Source organism: Capsicum annuum, chromosome 7, assembly GCF_002878395.1.
Source record: "Capsicum annuum cultivar UCD-10X-F1 chromosome 7, UCD10Xv1.1, whole genome shotgun sequence".
Taxonomy (NCBI): Eukaryota; Viridiplantae; Streptophyta; class Magnoliopsida; order Solanales; family Solanaceae; genus Capsicum; species Capsicum annuum.
In genome coordinates, this window is record NC_061117.1 from 30,958,268 (window position 1) to 30,973,426 (window position 15,159).

The window sequence follows — 15,159 nt, forward strand, 5'->3', positions numbered from 1 at the left end:
AGGGGGAAGCTTCACCGGTGGCCGTGCTATGTGGAGATGGGGGACGGGGACGACTAGGGGGCGGAACGTTGGTTGGTGCGGTGGTGGTTGTGCTGTGGGTGGGGGGTGGTGTGGTGGAGAGGGGAAGGGGAAGGATGGTGGACGCCATGAGGGGATGAGTTGAGGGTGGTGGACGGAGGAGGGGAGGGGGAAGGTGGTGGACTGTGTGGGGGGACGGGTTGAGGGTGGTGGATGTCGTGGGGGGACGAGGGAGGGTGGTGGACGGTGTGGGGGAACACGAGGTGACGGGGTGGGGTGGGGGTGGGGGCAGGAGAGGGTGAAGAAGAAATTCCTTTTAGATAATTAAAAAAAATATTAATTTTTTTTAAAATTATTATAATTTTTTTAATTCAATCACCCAAAAAATGCGTTCTTACACGCGCTTCCACCTTAGCAATTTAATGCCACATATGGATCAAAAGGGTTTAAATTATTGAGTTTTATTGAATTGAGGGGTTCAGACGATAAATGACTAAGTAAAAGTATTTACTTTACAAATGGGAACAAGTATAAGGGTCCACAAGTTCATTTCCCCTAAAAATTACTATCTAATAACGGGAAAAGTAAGAGAAGCAGACAGCTGTCCGTCAATGCCTACTTATACTGTTTCAGTTGTGCGTTCTGTGATTTTATTATATTACTTCTAATTATTGATTATAAATTATTTATGTATTAAAAAAATAATTAATTAAAAAATGTAAAATAAACGTTTATAACATGTCTGCTTCATTTGCTTCAATCGTAATTTTACTAAATATCACCCTTACTTGATTATTATAAGTCATTTAAGTATTAAAAGTAATAATATTTAATAAAAAGATAAAATAAATATAAAATGATAAATTAACTTTAGATGTTTTAAATTAACTTGACGTCTTATGTATGACCCACTTAATTTTTTTTGCACAAGTAATTTTTATAGTAATTTTGTTATATCACTTATAATTTGTTGTTGTGAGTCATTTAAGCCATGTCTGCTTCGTTATTTCAATCGTGATTTTAATTTACTATGTCACTCCTAATTAATTATTTTAAAACATAATTGACTACCAATGCCACTAAAGTTTAGACAAGGAGAGTAACATATATTATTGAAAATAATCTAAAAAGTATTATAAATTACAATTAGCAGTTTAAAGTATCTAAAAAAATTAATCTCTTATATATTTCAAAAAAATTACGTAAAAATACTATAAATCATATGATAATTAACAACTTAAAAGATTTAAAAGTTATAAAATATTTGGTTGTCTCTCAAAATTATATCAATGCTACTTAAATTGGAATAGAAGAAAAGTATTATAAATCACAATAATTAAAAATTAAATTATTTTTAAAATATAATTGACTATCAACGCCACAAAAATTTGGATAGAGAGACTAACGTATATTATTTGAAAATTACACAAATAATATTATAAATCATAATACTTAACAGTTTAAAATATCTAAAAATATATTAAAAGTATGATTGATTATCTAAACTCGATTTGTGTTTCACAAACTGCGATAATAAAATAACATACTGAGCCCGTGTTATTTGAAAAATAGTAATATAAGCCCATCGAATTTTGCTTTTCACACTTTTATTAATTTATACATTTGTTGAATTTAATTTTCATCGTGAATTAATTTTTTGAAACAAAATTATATATTTAAATAATAAATCAACATAATTGATAATTTAAAATATTAAAGAATATATGCAAAAATTATTTTGAAAAATAAATTTATTTAAATTTTAAAATTTTAAAAATATCACATTAATTAATATGATTATTATTATTATAATATTAATTTAAAACAGATATTAAGCCCGTGCAAACCCGTGCTTTGCACGGGCTTCTCCTAACTAGGTGTAATAAAATCTAATGCAATATTTAGTTAGTCTCTTAGGGGTAGTGTAGTATAGTAAACATAATGTTGAATAAAGTGTATTAGTAATGTAAGCATTAGTAATAAAGTATAATAATATTGATATTAGTTATACTAACATTATTTCTTATAAAATATTTGATTGATGTATTAAAATATTATATATTTAAATAATTTTATAAATATATTGATTTACCGAAATATCCTTCTTTGTGCAGTCTTTTCAAGCTAGAAAGAAAGTAGCAGCACCTAATTAGGAAAGGAAGCCTAATTTCCATTTGTTCTCTAAAGAGAGCATGTTATAGAACAGAAAAGTCAGTTTCAATGGCTTTGGTAGGAACAAACACTACCATTTCGATCTTAAGCGTTTTATTTTCTCTTCGTGGCTATTAATTCTTTATCCGTCTGCCAGTGGACGCTTTTGAATTCTTTCATCTCGAAAAGTTTAGTTTGAGCATGAAAAAGAAAGAGATAATGGAAAGGAACTGAGAAGTGTTATACGGTGGGAAAAAACGCGGGAAAATATTTTGAGGGGTAATAATATTTTAATAAGTTAATACGTGTGTTGAAAGTCTTTGTATTATTAACACATGAAAAATAATGTATATTACTAATATATATCTTAATATACAATAGAGCGTATAATTATTATAAATATTAGTTATGCATTATCTAAAATATATATCAAATAAAATACTAATAGTACACAAGATCAATGCATACAATTTTGTGTAATACACTTTACTAGACGACCCTTATATATGTGTATACATTGAGGGGTCGTTTGGTGTGAGGTACTAAGGTAAATTATCCCGGGATAAAAAATTAGTCTCAGGATAAACTTTTTTATACATTGTTTGGTTGGTAATACTCAGGATAACTTATTCCGGAACTAATAATAAATTTGGGATAAGTTATACCACATAGTTGGTGGTATAAGTTATCCCAAATTAATTTATTCTTGGATAAAATTGTAAATGACAAAAACACCCTCAAACCCTTTTCTTTCCACTTTCTCATATATATATATATATATATATATATATATATATATTGTAGTAAAATTTATACCGCTTCTACTTGCTGCTGCTAGACTCTTGATATCTACTAAATTGATGTACTGAATCATGGACTCAACATACCAGCTGAGATAGGCGATGAGAACCAATGACCATGATTACGGATGGGAAAAAGAGAAAAAAAAAATATAAATACAAACAATATATTGATGGGAAAAGAGACATATAAATTTCTAGTTATGTAAAAGAGACATATGAATTTCTAATTTGATGGGAACAAAAAAGGTCATATAAATACAAACAAAAATCATATAAATACAAACATAAAAATAATTAACTAAAGTGAGGGTTATTTTTGTAAACAAATAATATATTTTTACAAATAATGCACTATTTATTATTTTTAGTACCACAAATCAAATAACTACTAAAAAAATAATACCACAATAACTTATCCCACCACAATTAATCCCAATATAACTTATCCCAATATAATTAATTCTCATATAACTTGTTTTCAAACCAAACGACCCCTAACTATTTAACCTATTGGTTAATCGTATTCTGAACCAACACAAAATTGAATCGAACGAATTGAAATGAAGTACCACATTAAATATCTTTTTAGATTTAAAACCCCAAAATGGAAGAGTATATAAACCCCAGAATTCCCAATATAAAACAGTTCCCAAAAAGTACCATGTTCACCCTCCAAATTCACACCGTCGACTCACCTCAACCTCTTCCGACCACCACCACAATCGCCACCACTTCCTCCGCCGCACACGGTCCAAACCCTAACAACAGTAGCAATAAAAGTAGCCTGAATCTATCGGAACTTAGAGGAATCGCCCATCTCTTCCGCCACCTTCCGTCGTCTTCCACTTCCACTGCCACCACTATTTCCAACCCTATTTCCCGTACAACCACCGTCTTCATTGTTGCCGTTCCAAATTACCTATCGCCCGATGATTTCCTACTCTTCTGTGGGACTCATCTTGCCGATTTCTCACATGTCATGTTCCTCAAGTATGTTTTCAAAACAATCTCTTTTTAGAACATGAGCTCGTATTATTCTGCATTGTAATTTTAGTGAGTTTGTTGGAAATATCTGCTATTTATTGTAATTGTAATTATAGTGAATTTGTTGGAAATATTGGCTTTAGGTTGTGGAGGACATGGATTAGAATAGAAGGTTAGTAGGTACTAGGTAGTGTAGTGTTGTTTTGTTATCCGTTCATATTACTCCCTCCGTCTTCCACTTCTACCACCACTATTTCCAACCTATTTCCCTTATCACCACTGTCTTCATTGTCGTCGTCCTTGAGTTGTGGAGGACACGAATTAGGACAGAATGTTAGTAGATACTAGGTAGTAATAGTATTGTTCTGTTATCCACCCATATTACTCCCTCCATCTTCCACTTCAACCACCACCATTTCCAACCCTATTTCCCTTACCACCACTGTCTTCATTGTTGCCTTCCCAAAGTTCCTATCGCCTGATGATTTCCTTCTCTTTTGAAGGACCCATCTTTCCGATTTCTCTCGTGTCATGATCCTCAAGTATGTTTTCAATCTTTAATACTTTTTTAGAATTAACTCATTTTATTTTTAAAGTTATGATGATGTGCATGAAGGTTTCGGTTTTGGTGAGCGGAATGAAAGAGGAACTTCTCTGATGGATTTTTCTAGGGCTTTCGGGTTGTGGATAGCAAATGCGAGCTTTTCGAAGAAGGAGGATTACCTTATTACGTTTCGTAGTTCAGTGGCCAAGACTCAGATAGACTTTTTGCTTCTTAGAAAAGGGGATATAACACTATGTAAAGACTGTAAAGTCATACCTAGCGAGAATCTCTCGACTCAACATAGGTTGTTGGTGATGGACTTGGTTATCAATAAGGGCAAAAAGAAGAGAAGTAGGGAGGCGCGACCCAGGATTAAGTGGGGGAGCCTGACTTTGGCTAGTGCTTTGGAGATGGAAGAGAAGTTGAAGAGTAGGGGGCTTGGGAGAGTAGAGAGGGGTGGATAATGTGTGGGAGACGACTTCCATTTGCATTAGGAAAACCGCTAGAGAGGTGTTGGGTCTCTCGAGAGGTCGATCTGGCAAACATCGAGGAGACTGGTGGTGGAATGAAGAGGTCAAGAGAAAGGTGGAGTCTAAGAAGGTGGCTTATGCTAAGTTGGTTGGGAGCAAGGATGATGAGGAAAGACAGAAGAATAAGGATGAGTATAAGGTTGCTAGAAGAGAGGCTAAGTTAGCGGTTACGGAGGCTAAGACAACAGCTTTTAAGAGTTTGTATGCGGTTTTAGAGGAGAAAGGCGGAGATAAAAAGTTGTATAGAATGGCCAAGGCCAGGGAGCGTAGGGCTCGTGACCTTGACCAAGTGAAGTGCATCAAAAGAGAGGATGGTATAGTGTTGGTTAAGGATGCCCTTATTAGGGAGAGGTGGCAGTCCTATTTTCATAAACTTTTGAACGGCGAGGGGGACAAAGGTTTTGTGTTGGGAGACTTGGAGATATCTGAGCAGGGTCGTGATTATAGTTATTGTAGGTGTATCGAGGTTGAGGAGATCAAGGGAGCTATTCGCAGAATGCGGTGGGGTAGGGCGACGGGGCCAGATGAGATTCCACTTTTGGAAGAGCACTAGCGGGGTCTGGAGTGGTTGACAAGGCTGTTTAACATTATTTTTAGAGCTGCTAAGATGCCTGAAGCATGGAGGTGGAGCACGATGATTCCAGTGTATAAAAACAAGGGAGACATTTAGAGTTGTAACAACTATAGAGGTATTAAGTTGTTGATTCATACTATGAAGGTTTGGGAAAGGGTGGTAGAGTTGAGGATGAGGAGGATCGTGACGATCTCTGAGAATCAATTCGGTTTCATGCCTGGTTGCTCGACTACTGAGCCATTCACCTTGTGAGGAGATTAGTGGAGCAGTTTCGAGAGAGGAAGAAGGACTTGCACATGGTTTTTATTGATCTAGAGAAGGCATATGACAGAGTTCCCAGGGAGATTTTGTGGAGGTGCTTGGAGGCTAGAGGGGTGCTCGTGGCGTATATTAGGTCAATTCAGGATATGTATGATGGTGCGAAGACTCGTGTGAGGACGGTAGGTGGAGATTTAGAGCACTTCACAGTTTTGATAGGGTTGCACCAGGGATCGACTCTTATCTCGTTTTTATTTGCCTTGGTGATGGATGTTTTGATGCGACATATTTAAGGGGAGGTGCCTTGGTGTATGTTATTTGCAGATGATGTGGTTCTGATCGACGAGACTCGAGGTGGAGTTAATGATAAGTTGGAGGTTTGGAGACAAACGCTTGAATCTAAAGGTTTTCGGTTAAGTAGAATAAAAATGGAGTACTTGGAGTGTAAGTTCAGTAATATGTCAAAAGAAGATGGAGTGGTTGTAAAGCTAGACTCTTAGGCCATCTAGAAGAGGGAGAGTTTCAAGTATCTGGGGTCTATAATTCAGGGTAATGGTGTGATTGATGAGGATGTCACGCATCGTATTGGGGCAGGGTGGTTGAAGTGGAGGCTCGCTTCGGGAGTCCTTTGTGATAAGAAGGTGCCCCCAAAGCTTAAAGGTAAGTTTTACAAAGTGGTAGTCCGGACGGTTATGCTATATGGAGCCGAGTGTTGGCCAATTAAGAACTCCCACATCTAAAAGGTGAAGGTGGCGGAGATGCGAATGTTGCGATGGATGTGTGGACATACCAGGAAAGATAGGGTGAGGAATGAGATTATTGGGGAGAAGGTGGGAGTTGCCTCGGTGGAGGATAAGTTGCGAGAAGTGAGGCTACGTTGGTTCGGGCATATGATGAGGAGGGGCCCTGATGCTCTAGTATGGAGGTGTGGGACTCTGGCTATGGATGGTTTTAGGCGGGCTAGAGGTAGACCGAAGAAATATTGGAGGGAGGTGATTAGGCATGATATGGAGCAATTACAGCTTACAGAGGACATGATCCTTGATAGGAAGGTGTGGAGGACGCGGATTAGGGTAGAGGGTTAGGAGGTGGGAGCGCGGCGGTAGTAATAGGGGAGTGCTCCTTTGGATCTGGAGTTTCTGGTTCGTAGTGATGGGGCTGTAGTTTTTGGGGTTAGTGGTATTGGCTTTTTTGCATCCCGTACTAGTTTATTATGCACTTATCTTTTGTGTTTGTTATACTGTTAGTTTGTTTTGTGTACCATACTAGTTTGTATCCGCTTACTTTTTATATTTGTTATACTGTTATTGGTCCTAAGCTGGGGGTCTATCGGAAATAGCCTCTCTACTTCTCTTGAGGTAGTGGTATAGTGTGCGTACACTCTACCCTCCCCAGACCCCACTAGGTAGGAATACACTGAGTATGTTGTTGTTGTTGTAGTTGATTATTGCCTATTGTGTTGTTAGGTTAAGTACTATATTTTTTAGATTGTTACTTAAATTTAATTGTATAGTAGTTTAAAGTCTATCTTTAAGGGGTCGTTTGGTTTGGAAACAAGTTATGCTGGGATAAGTTATACTGAGATTAGTTGTCCTGGGATTAGTTATGTTGGTATTATTTTTTAGTGATTGTTTGGTTTGTGGTACTAAAAATAATATGCATTGCATTATTTTTAAGAATAGATAGTTTGTTTACAAAAATACCCTTCACCTTATTTAACTTAATTATTTTCCTTCATATTAAACCATACAAAAAAAATTGAAACTATTTCTTTTTAAACTTTAGTAATTTTTTTCCTAAAAATACATATTAAAAATTTTTGTTGATATTTATTAAACGTGTGTCAAGTTTTAATATTTTATGTTAAATTATTTATTCTGTCCTAAATTCTATTAAATGTTGATAATTTCACTTTTTGGTTAAAAACATTCATCATCAAAAAATGTGAAAAAGAATTACTCTCATTTTTCATTATTTAGTATCATTAATATTTGGAGAGTTAAATTATATTTTTTTAAAAATTAAATTTTTAAACATTTTTTGCTATATATAAAAATAATTTTTTATTTAATAATTAAGCATGTACTAAATTAGAAGGGATTGTCAAAATACTTTAATTACTTGTTCATGATAAATTTGTTAGGAAAAATGAAAATTTGAAGTAAGATTAATAAACATTTGTACAACCCTTGAAATAATTTTGAATTTCATTGTATAAATAGTTGTTATGGTGTCACTACCATTTTTTCATGATTTCATCACTTTTGTTGCATTTAATAAACTCATATTATTGTTCAAATTTACCAAAATGGATGAAAATATATAGAGTAATTAAAATTTAAATTAGGGATAAAATTGACAAAAAAAACTTGATGTGAGGACTATCAAAATTTTACATTCTCTCTTATATATATATATATATATATATGAAAAGTGACAATTGGAGGTTGTTGTCATTTATGGCTTTATCCCAAGTTAAATAATGTTAGGATTATTTATACCACCCAAAGGGTGGGATAACTTATCCGGTACTATTTGTTAATCTCGGGATAAGTAATCCCACCCTTTGCAACCAAACAAGGAATCAAAAAATTTATCCCGGGACTATTTTTTTGTCTCGGGATTATTTATTTTAATACCCCACACCAAACGACCCTTAAGTAACATAAAATGTCCACCAAAGACAAAAAAAATACTAGGTGATTCTTCCCATATGTTCTAGCCTTTTTGGACAAAGTTACCTGTTATCTGTTGCTTGGGGGTGTCGGCAGGTATCCCATGGATTTAGTCGAGGTGTGCGAAAGCTGGCCCACGATTATTTTAAAAAAAGATGCCATAAAAATTCTCATTTTGTGTAAAGACCAAATGATATGATCGTGTATTTATATTTTTCCTTTTTCCCCTTCTCATTTTGTCTTAACTTCAACAATATACCTAGTGTAATCCTAACACAAAGTGGGGTCTGGGAGGATAGAGTATACGAAGGATAGAGTGTATGCAGACTATACCGCTATCTCAGAGGTAGAGAGGTTGTTCCAATAGATCCTCGGCTTAAGAAAAAATAATAGATATTAATAGAAATACAAGAATCAACAAATAATTAGGTATAGATGAAAAATGAAGGAAATGTCATTTAAATATAAATTAAATTAAGTTGCCTTAGTCTAGTTCTATCTGTTCTTTTTCTTTTCATCCAATTTTTCTAACTAAACATACTTAAGGCTTAGGAGATTTTCGTGTGAGATCTAAACAATTAATTCAATAATGAAATCAATAATGATCAATAACCTATTAACCAATAACTACTTAACAAAAATTTTAACAGTTTTACTATAATTTAACACAACTATAAATAGATAATCGATAAGTCGAGCTGACAACTTTCAAAATCGAATCGTACCAATACATGTGCGTGGGGTGGGCAGTGGCAGAGCCAAGATGTTCATTAAGGGGGTTCGAAAGTGCACATACAAACTAGTCGAAGAGGGTTCAACATATACTATATACATAAAAAATAATTTTAACCGTGTATAAATAGTGTAAATTTTTCGCCATCCGAACCCCCTAGATATATGCTACATCTGCCACTGGGGGTGGGGTGGGTTTTGTGTGTGTGGGGAGGGAGGGTGGATCATCCTACCTTTTTATATTTATAGATCTTAAGTTATATTGTGTTAAGTCAACTAGATGGAAGAGTATTTAAATACCACAATTCCTAATTCTAAACCCTTTCGCTAGAACACCATGTTCACCCTCCAAATTCACATCGTCGACTCTCCCCAACCTCTTCTAACCACCACCATTGCCACCACTTCCTTCGCCGCACACGGACCAAACCCTAACAATAACCTTATAAGTGGCAACGACAGCCAAAATCTATTGGAACTCAGAGGGATCGCACATCTCTTTCGGCACCTCCTCTCTTCTTCTTATGCCACCACTATTGCCAACCCTATTTTCCGCACCACCACCGTCTTCATTGTTGCTGCCCCAAATTACCTCTACCCAAATGAATTCCTTCTTTTTTGTGGGGCCGATCTTGTTGATTTCTCACATGTCATGTTCCTCAAGTATGTTTTTTCTTTTAGAATTAACTCATTATATTTTTGAAGTTATGAGCTCGTAAATGCTATTTATTGTAATTTTGGTGAATTTGTTGGAAATATTGGCTTTAGGTTGTGGAGGACACGGATTAGGATAGAAGATTAGTAGTTACTAGGTAGTAGTGTATTGTCTTATTATCCATCCATATTGCTCCATCTGCTCCAAATTAGTTGTCATGTTTCCTTTATGGAAGTCAATTTGATTCATTTTCGAAGCTAAACAAAATTAGATCAACTTTTATATTTAAACTTTAGATATTCAAAAATTATACAATAAGTATTACAAGTTACAATTTTTCTCATGTTAATTTGATGAGAAAATATATTTTAAATGCTAGTCAAAGTTCACGTAATTTGACTCTCAATAAGCAAAACATGACAACTAGTATGTTATGGAGGGACTAGTAGTTATAGTATTGCTCTAGTAGTTTCTTGTCATTTGGTTTCTGATACTGTCGGTTGTTTTTTGTATTTTGACCATCATTTTATTTTGTTGCAGTTACTGTTGTGTTACTGTCTGTTTTTTGTAACTATCTGCTATTTCTTGTACTTCTATTACTTCTTTTTTTGGACTCGTTGGACTTTTCTTTTCCCTTGAGCCAAGTGTCTATTGGAAATGATATCCTTGCTTATGAGGTAGGGGTACGGTGGCATATACTCTATCCTCCCCAAACCCCACTTTGTGGACTACACTAGGTATGTTGTTTTTGTTAAAAGTATTGGTTTCAGATGAAGCCTATGGTGGATCCACCCCTCTTCTGCATCCATAGCTGCGGGTTTTTTAACGTTGTATATATAGTTGTGTGTGAACGAAAGTAGTGGCGTCAGAGGGAATGAGCATTTTCTGGCTTAAAATTGTTTGGTATGTTTGTTTATGTCGAATTTTCATATTGAATGTTTCAGGAATGACGGAGTAGAACATAGTTACAGTGTGTTGATCAATCTTGTTAGTCAATTGGCTGCCGATGGGTTTTACTGTAGCTTCAATGGCAAAAGGTTTAAGCCTACTGAGGTATCTAGCTGCTGCTGCTGTCGCTGTTATTATGATCATAATCATTGGTAGTATTAGTTTTTAGCATTAGTTTTAGAGTTTACTATTGCTATTATGTTTATGCTTATGAGTGCATTTTTTGGATTTTATTCAACTCTTTTGTTTATTCTGAATTGGCAGGCTGAGGTTTGCCATATATACTTTATTCAATCAGTGGAGTACGCAGAGTCAGCCTATATTGCAAGTACCCCTCCTGTTGGTTATACTGAATTGCCAACATGTCCAGTATGTCTTGGTGAGTAACATGGCTTTCTTAAATCTTTGTATCAACAACAAACATCAACAACAACAGACCCAGTATATTCCCACAAAGTGAGATCTCTTAAATCTTTGTATAAATTGAAAAAATTTAGAACTATAACTACGTCTCAATACCAATATAGTTGAGGTCAGGTTTATGAATCCTCAGTATATTGGGCTTAATTCTACTTCATTTTGGGCTTGATTCATTTAACGGCCTAATACTTTTTTCTTTCTGGGACAAGATAAGGATTCTGTAGTATGAGAGAGTAAATGTCACCCACGTCCTTTTCCTTAATATATTGAGCACCTCGACTAAGGCATGGGCAAATAAGAAGAAAAGATGTAGTGTTTTTTGTCTCTCCTGGAATTTGAACTTGAGACCTCATGGTTGTCTACCCACTTCATTCGCCACTAAGCCACACCCTTTGTTGCATGTCACACATGTCCTATTTTTGTACAATCTCTAAGCATTTTTTAGAGACTTTAACGCTAAGGCTAAAGTAAAGTGTGCCAAGTTTTTCCAACTTTAATTGTAGCTAGTGTTGTTATGGATACAATGGATACTTTGCTTCAGTTTGTTTATTGCAAAGTCTGCATAGAATCCAATTAATTGAAGGTAATTTGAAATAACTTTTCTCCCTGCAACTTTAGATCTTTCTCTTCCCCATTTAACACCTTCAATCATCACAATGTCATACTTGAAGACTAGTGCATTTGGAGGTCTGTGTAGGAGTAGGAACTATCTCAAATGACCTTCTCTATTTTTCCAATATATGCTCTGTTTGACCTGTTAATGTGATTATTTCTTATTTATTGGTATCATGTATGACCATACCTCTATTTAACATCCGCAGTCATACTTATGGTTTTTATAATTATAAGTTGGAAAAACTCTCACATTATCTTTTTTTTTCCTTACATTTTACCGTCTTTTTCTACATTTTGACCTTGAAAACTTACACAATTGATGTTGGGAATTTCAGAAAGATTGGACCAAGATACAAGTGGAATACAGAGTACACTTTGTGACCATTCCTTTCAGTGCTCTTGTGTCTCGAAGTGGACCTATTTGGCTTGCCAAGTTAGTATGCTTGTCTAATTTCTTCCCATCACTCTCGTTTACACTGATGAAATTAAGTGCTTTGATCAATATTTAAGAAAAAAGCCATGTACATGTGGTCTTTACCGGATCAAATTTTCTACTACTGAGTTTTATGCATTCACTTCAGTTGAGGAGTGAGTGCTTGTGCGTGAATTCGAGTGTTTCGATCTTTGAACTGTCTTATGTGCACCTTGAATTATATTTTTACTGTTATACTTACAGATATTATTATTTTCATTTTTATTTGCGAAGTAACGTTCTTGCGTAATTTGTCTGTTTCTGTATGAGTTCACTCACAATATTTTACTGTCTATTGTAGGTGTGTCGACTTTGTCAGCAGCAAGATGAGAAGCCTGCTTGTTCAGAGTGTGGAACAGTGAAGAATCTTTGCGTTTGTCTGATTTGTGGTTTCGTAGGGTGTGGAAGGTACAAAATGTGTTTTTTTCCCTTCTAACCATCTTATTAGTAAACTTCATGAGTTATAATTGTTGATTAATGGTGTTTAAATATATGACTTGCCCTTCTTTGACCTGTTCTTATCATAGATATGAGAAAAAGCATGCAATAAAACATTGGACTGATGCAGCGCATCACTATTCACTTGAATTGGAAACCCAACAAATCTGGGATTATGTAGGGGACAAGTATGTCCACCGATTGAATCAATCGAAAGGTGATAGCAAGTTGGTTACTGTTAATTCTCGTTGTACTGCAGCTGATGGAGAATGTACTACTTGTGTGCATGATGAGGATTCAAGTTTTAGTGGTGCCCTTTTTAGCAGCAAAGTTGATTCGGTATTTTCCCCCCTTTGTTCTCTTATATTATTCTTGTTTAGCAATGGTTTTTGTGACATTCTTCAGCATCTAATGTCCTCTCTCCTATATGCTTTAGTTTGTTATTATCTGTCATATCCTGAAGCCAATTAAATTTTTGTTTTACCTAAATGTAGATTGTTGATGAGTACAACGATCTTCTTGCTAGTCAACTGGAGACTCAGAGACAAGTGAGCAAAACTTAAACTAGTTTTATTCTGTTGAGCACTTGCATTATTTTCATCTCAGAAGAAGTAATACCTTACCTGCTGTAGACTCTACTAAATTTCTAAACGGCGGCAAATGTCGAAGCAGTTTTCGCTATGCATGGATTTTAGCCAAAATTTTAGCTTGTAAATGAGTGAAAAAGTCCTTTTAGTCAATAACAGTTTTGACTTATGTTTGTCAGCATTATGAATCTCTACTAGCTGAGGCAAAAAGTGGAAAAGAGAGCTCAATATCCAGAGCAGTGGAGAAGGCGGTTTTCTCTAAGATGAATGACTTGCAGGCTAAGGTAGAAATGTATACCGAGGAGATGAAGTCCATTGCAGAGGTAACCACCAATCAAGAACATTTCAGTGCAGAAGCTTCCTGGATCTTTTCCATACCTTATATCACTTTTAAATAACGAAATAAGCGGTTGAATGGTTATCTCTTTTTGTTAGAGGAATCAAGTGCTTCTGAAAAACCAAGAGCTTTTGCAGACAAAGTATAAAGAAGCAGAAGAAAGGTACATTGCTTTTGTCTGCATGTTTTTGACATTCTCCTGTAATTTAGTTTGATGCTAGTCAATTTGTTGATACCAATATGTCAGAGACATTGATTTGTACCGTGTTATCTTAAACTCTTAATGCTAATATTTGAAACAACTTAGTTTTCTAATCTCTGTGACTAAAGTTATAGACACTCACCATGCTTAGGGAAAGGTTATTACTCAAGTTGAAGGATGATAACATACTGGACCTCAAGGAACAGGTACTTCCATTATATTCCGTTGGTATCATCTTCTTGTTCAACCTTTAATTTTTTCACTCTTCCCCATTTAGTTAAGTTTACTTCTTGGCTTTCGTAGATACGAGACTTAAAAGTTTATGTTGAAGCCCAGAAAAAACTTTCAAATATGGGAATTTCAGATGGGAAGGGAGGGACAGTTCTATCTGTAGAATCCAACAAGCAATCTTCCAGCAATTCTCGAAGGCGAACGAAGCCAGGTCGAAAACGGAACTAGCAGCAATTAGTCATCCTCTGCTCTTGTATTATATGAGTTTTGAGCCATGTACATGGGATGGTCTTGCTCAGTTTTGGTGAGGGTAAAAAAAGTCTCGAAAGTTTGTAAATTCCTGAAGTTGGCCAGACAAGTTTTTGTACAATCTAAAAGTTTCTTGTCATTTCAATGAGAAAAGCAAAACTTTGTAGACTGGGTCAAGTAGTTTCAAGTTTAGGATTATTTGAAATATCAATAGACCCTTGTGGTCCTCTTGTAGAAATGTAGGATAAGGTTGTGTACAGTACTTATGGCTGCCTTTTCGGGATATGTATATGCTGTTACAAAGGTGAAAAAGCCTGAACCTTTGAGACAAAATGTGTGAGAATTTCAGCTCATTGAAGCCAAAGAATGATACATTTCAATTAGAAGAACCAAAAAGGGATATTATACTCCAAAATGGTATCTATATATCCTCCGTTATATTTTGAGTACACATATGATTCTACCATTAATGAAATGGTATGCATCTGTCTCACATACTAATGATAAAGGTATATGTGTATCTAAAGTATGGTGGAGGGGATATACGTACCGTTTATTAGAGTTTGGGGTATATTTGTTCCTTTTTTGATTTAATTTTTTATTCCAAATAATTTAGTCAAACACAATATCCAATCCAATAAACCCATCAAGCTCGATTTCAAATTAAGTTGATCCGATCTTTATTTTTTGTTTCAAATTTGATATTCTATCTGTTTTTTTTTTTTTTAAATGTAAA

At 35.1% G+C, this 15,159-nt stretch overlaps 1 protein-coding gene across 2 annotated transcripts; it reads left to right on the forward strand.

Annotated features, from left to right (window-relative positions):
* Window positions 1-3,509: 3,509 nt before the first annotated feature.
* LOC107877755 (BRAP2 RING ZnF UBP domain-containing protein 1) lies at window positions 3,510-14,787 on the forward strand. Of its 2 annotated transcripts, none has more exons than XM_016724458.2 (11): window positions 3,510-3,962; window positions 10,869-10,977; window positions 11,137-11,251; window positions 12,243-12,340; window positions 12,681-12,787; window positions 12,907-13,156; window positions 13,312-13,365; window positions 13,584-13,727; window positions 13,840-13,904; window positions 14,095-14,149; window positions 14,247-14,787. In XM_016724458.2, exons 1-11 carry the CDS (start codon window positions 3,577-3,579, stop codon window positions 14,400-14,402), a joined length of 1,539 nt encoding a protein of 512 aa, XP_016579944.1. In that variant the 5' UTR covers window positions 3,510-3,576; the 3' UTR covers window positions 14,403-14,787. The 2 variants fall into 2 exon arrangements, with proteins under 2 accessions (XP_016579944.1, XP_016579945.1); XM_016724459.2 differs by lacking the exon at window positions 3,510-3,962 and adding an exon at window positions 9,489-9,932.
* The last annotated feature ends 372 nt before the right edge of the window (window positions 14,788-15,159 follow it).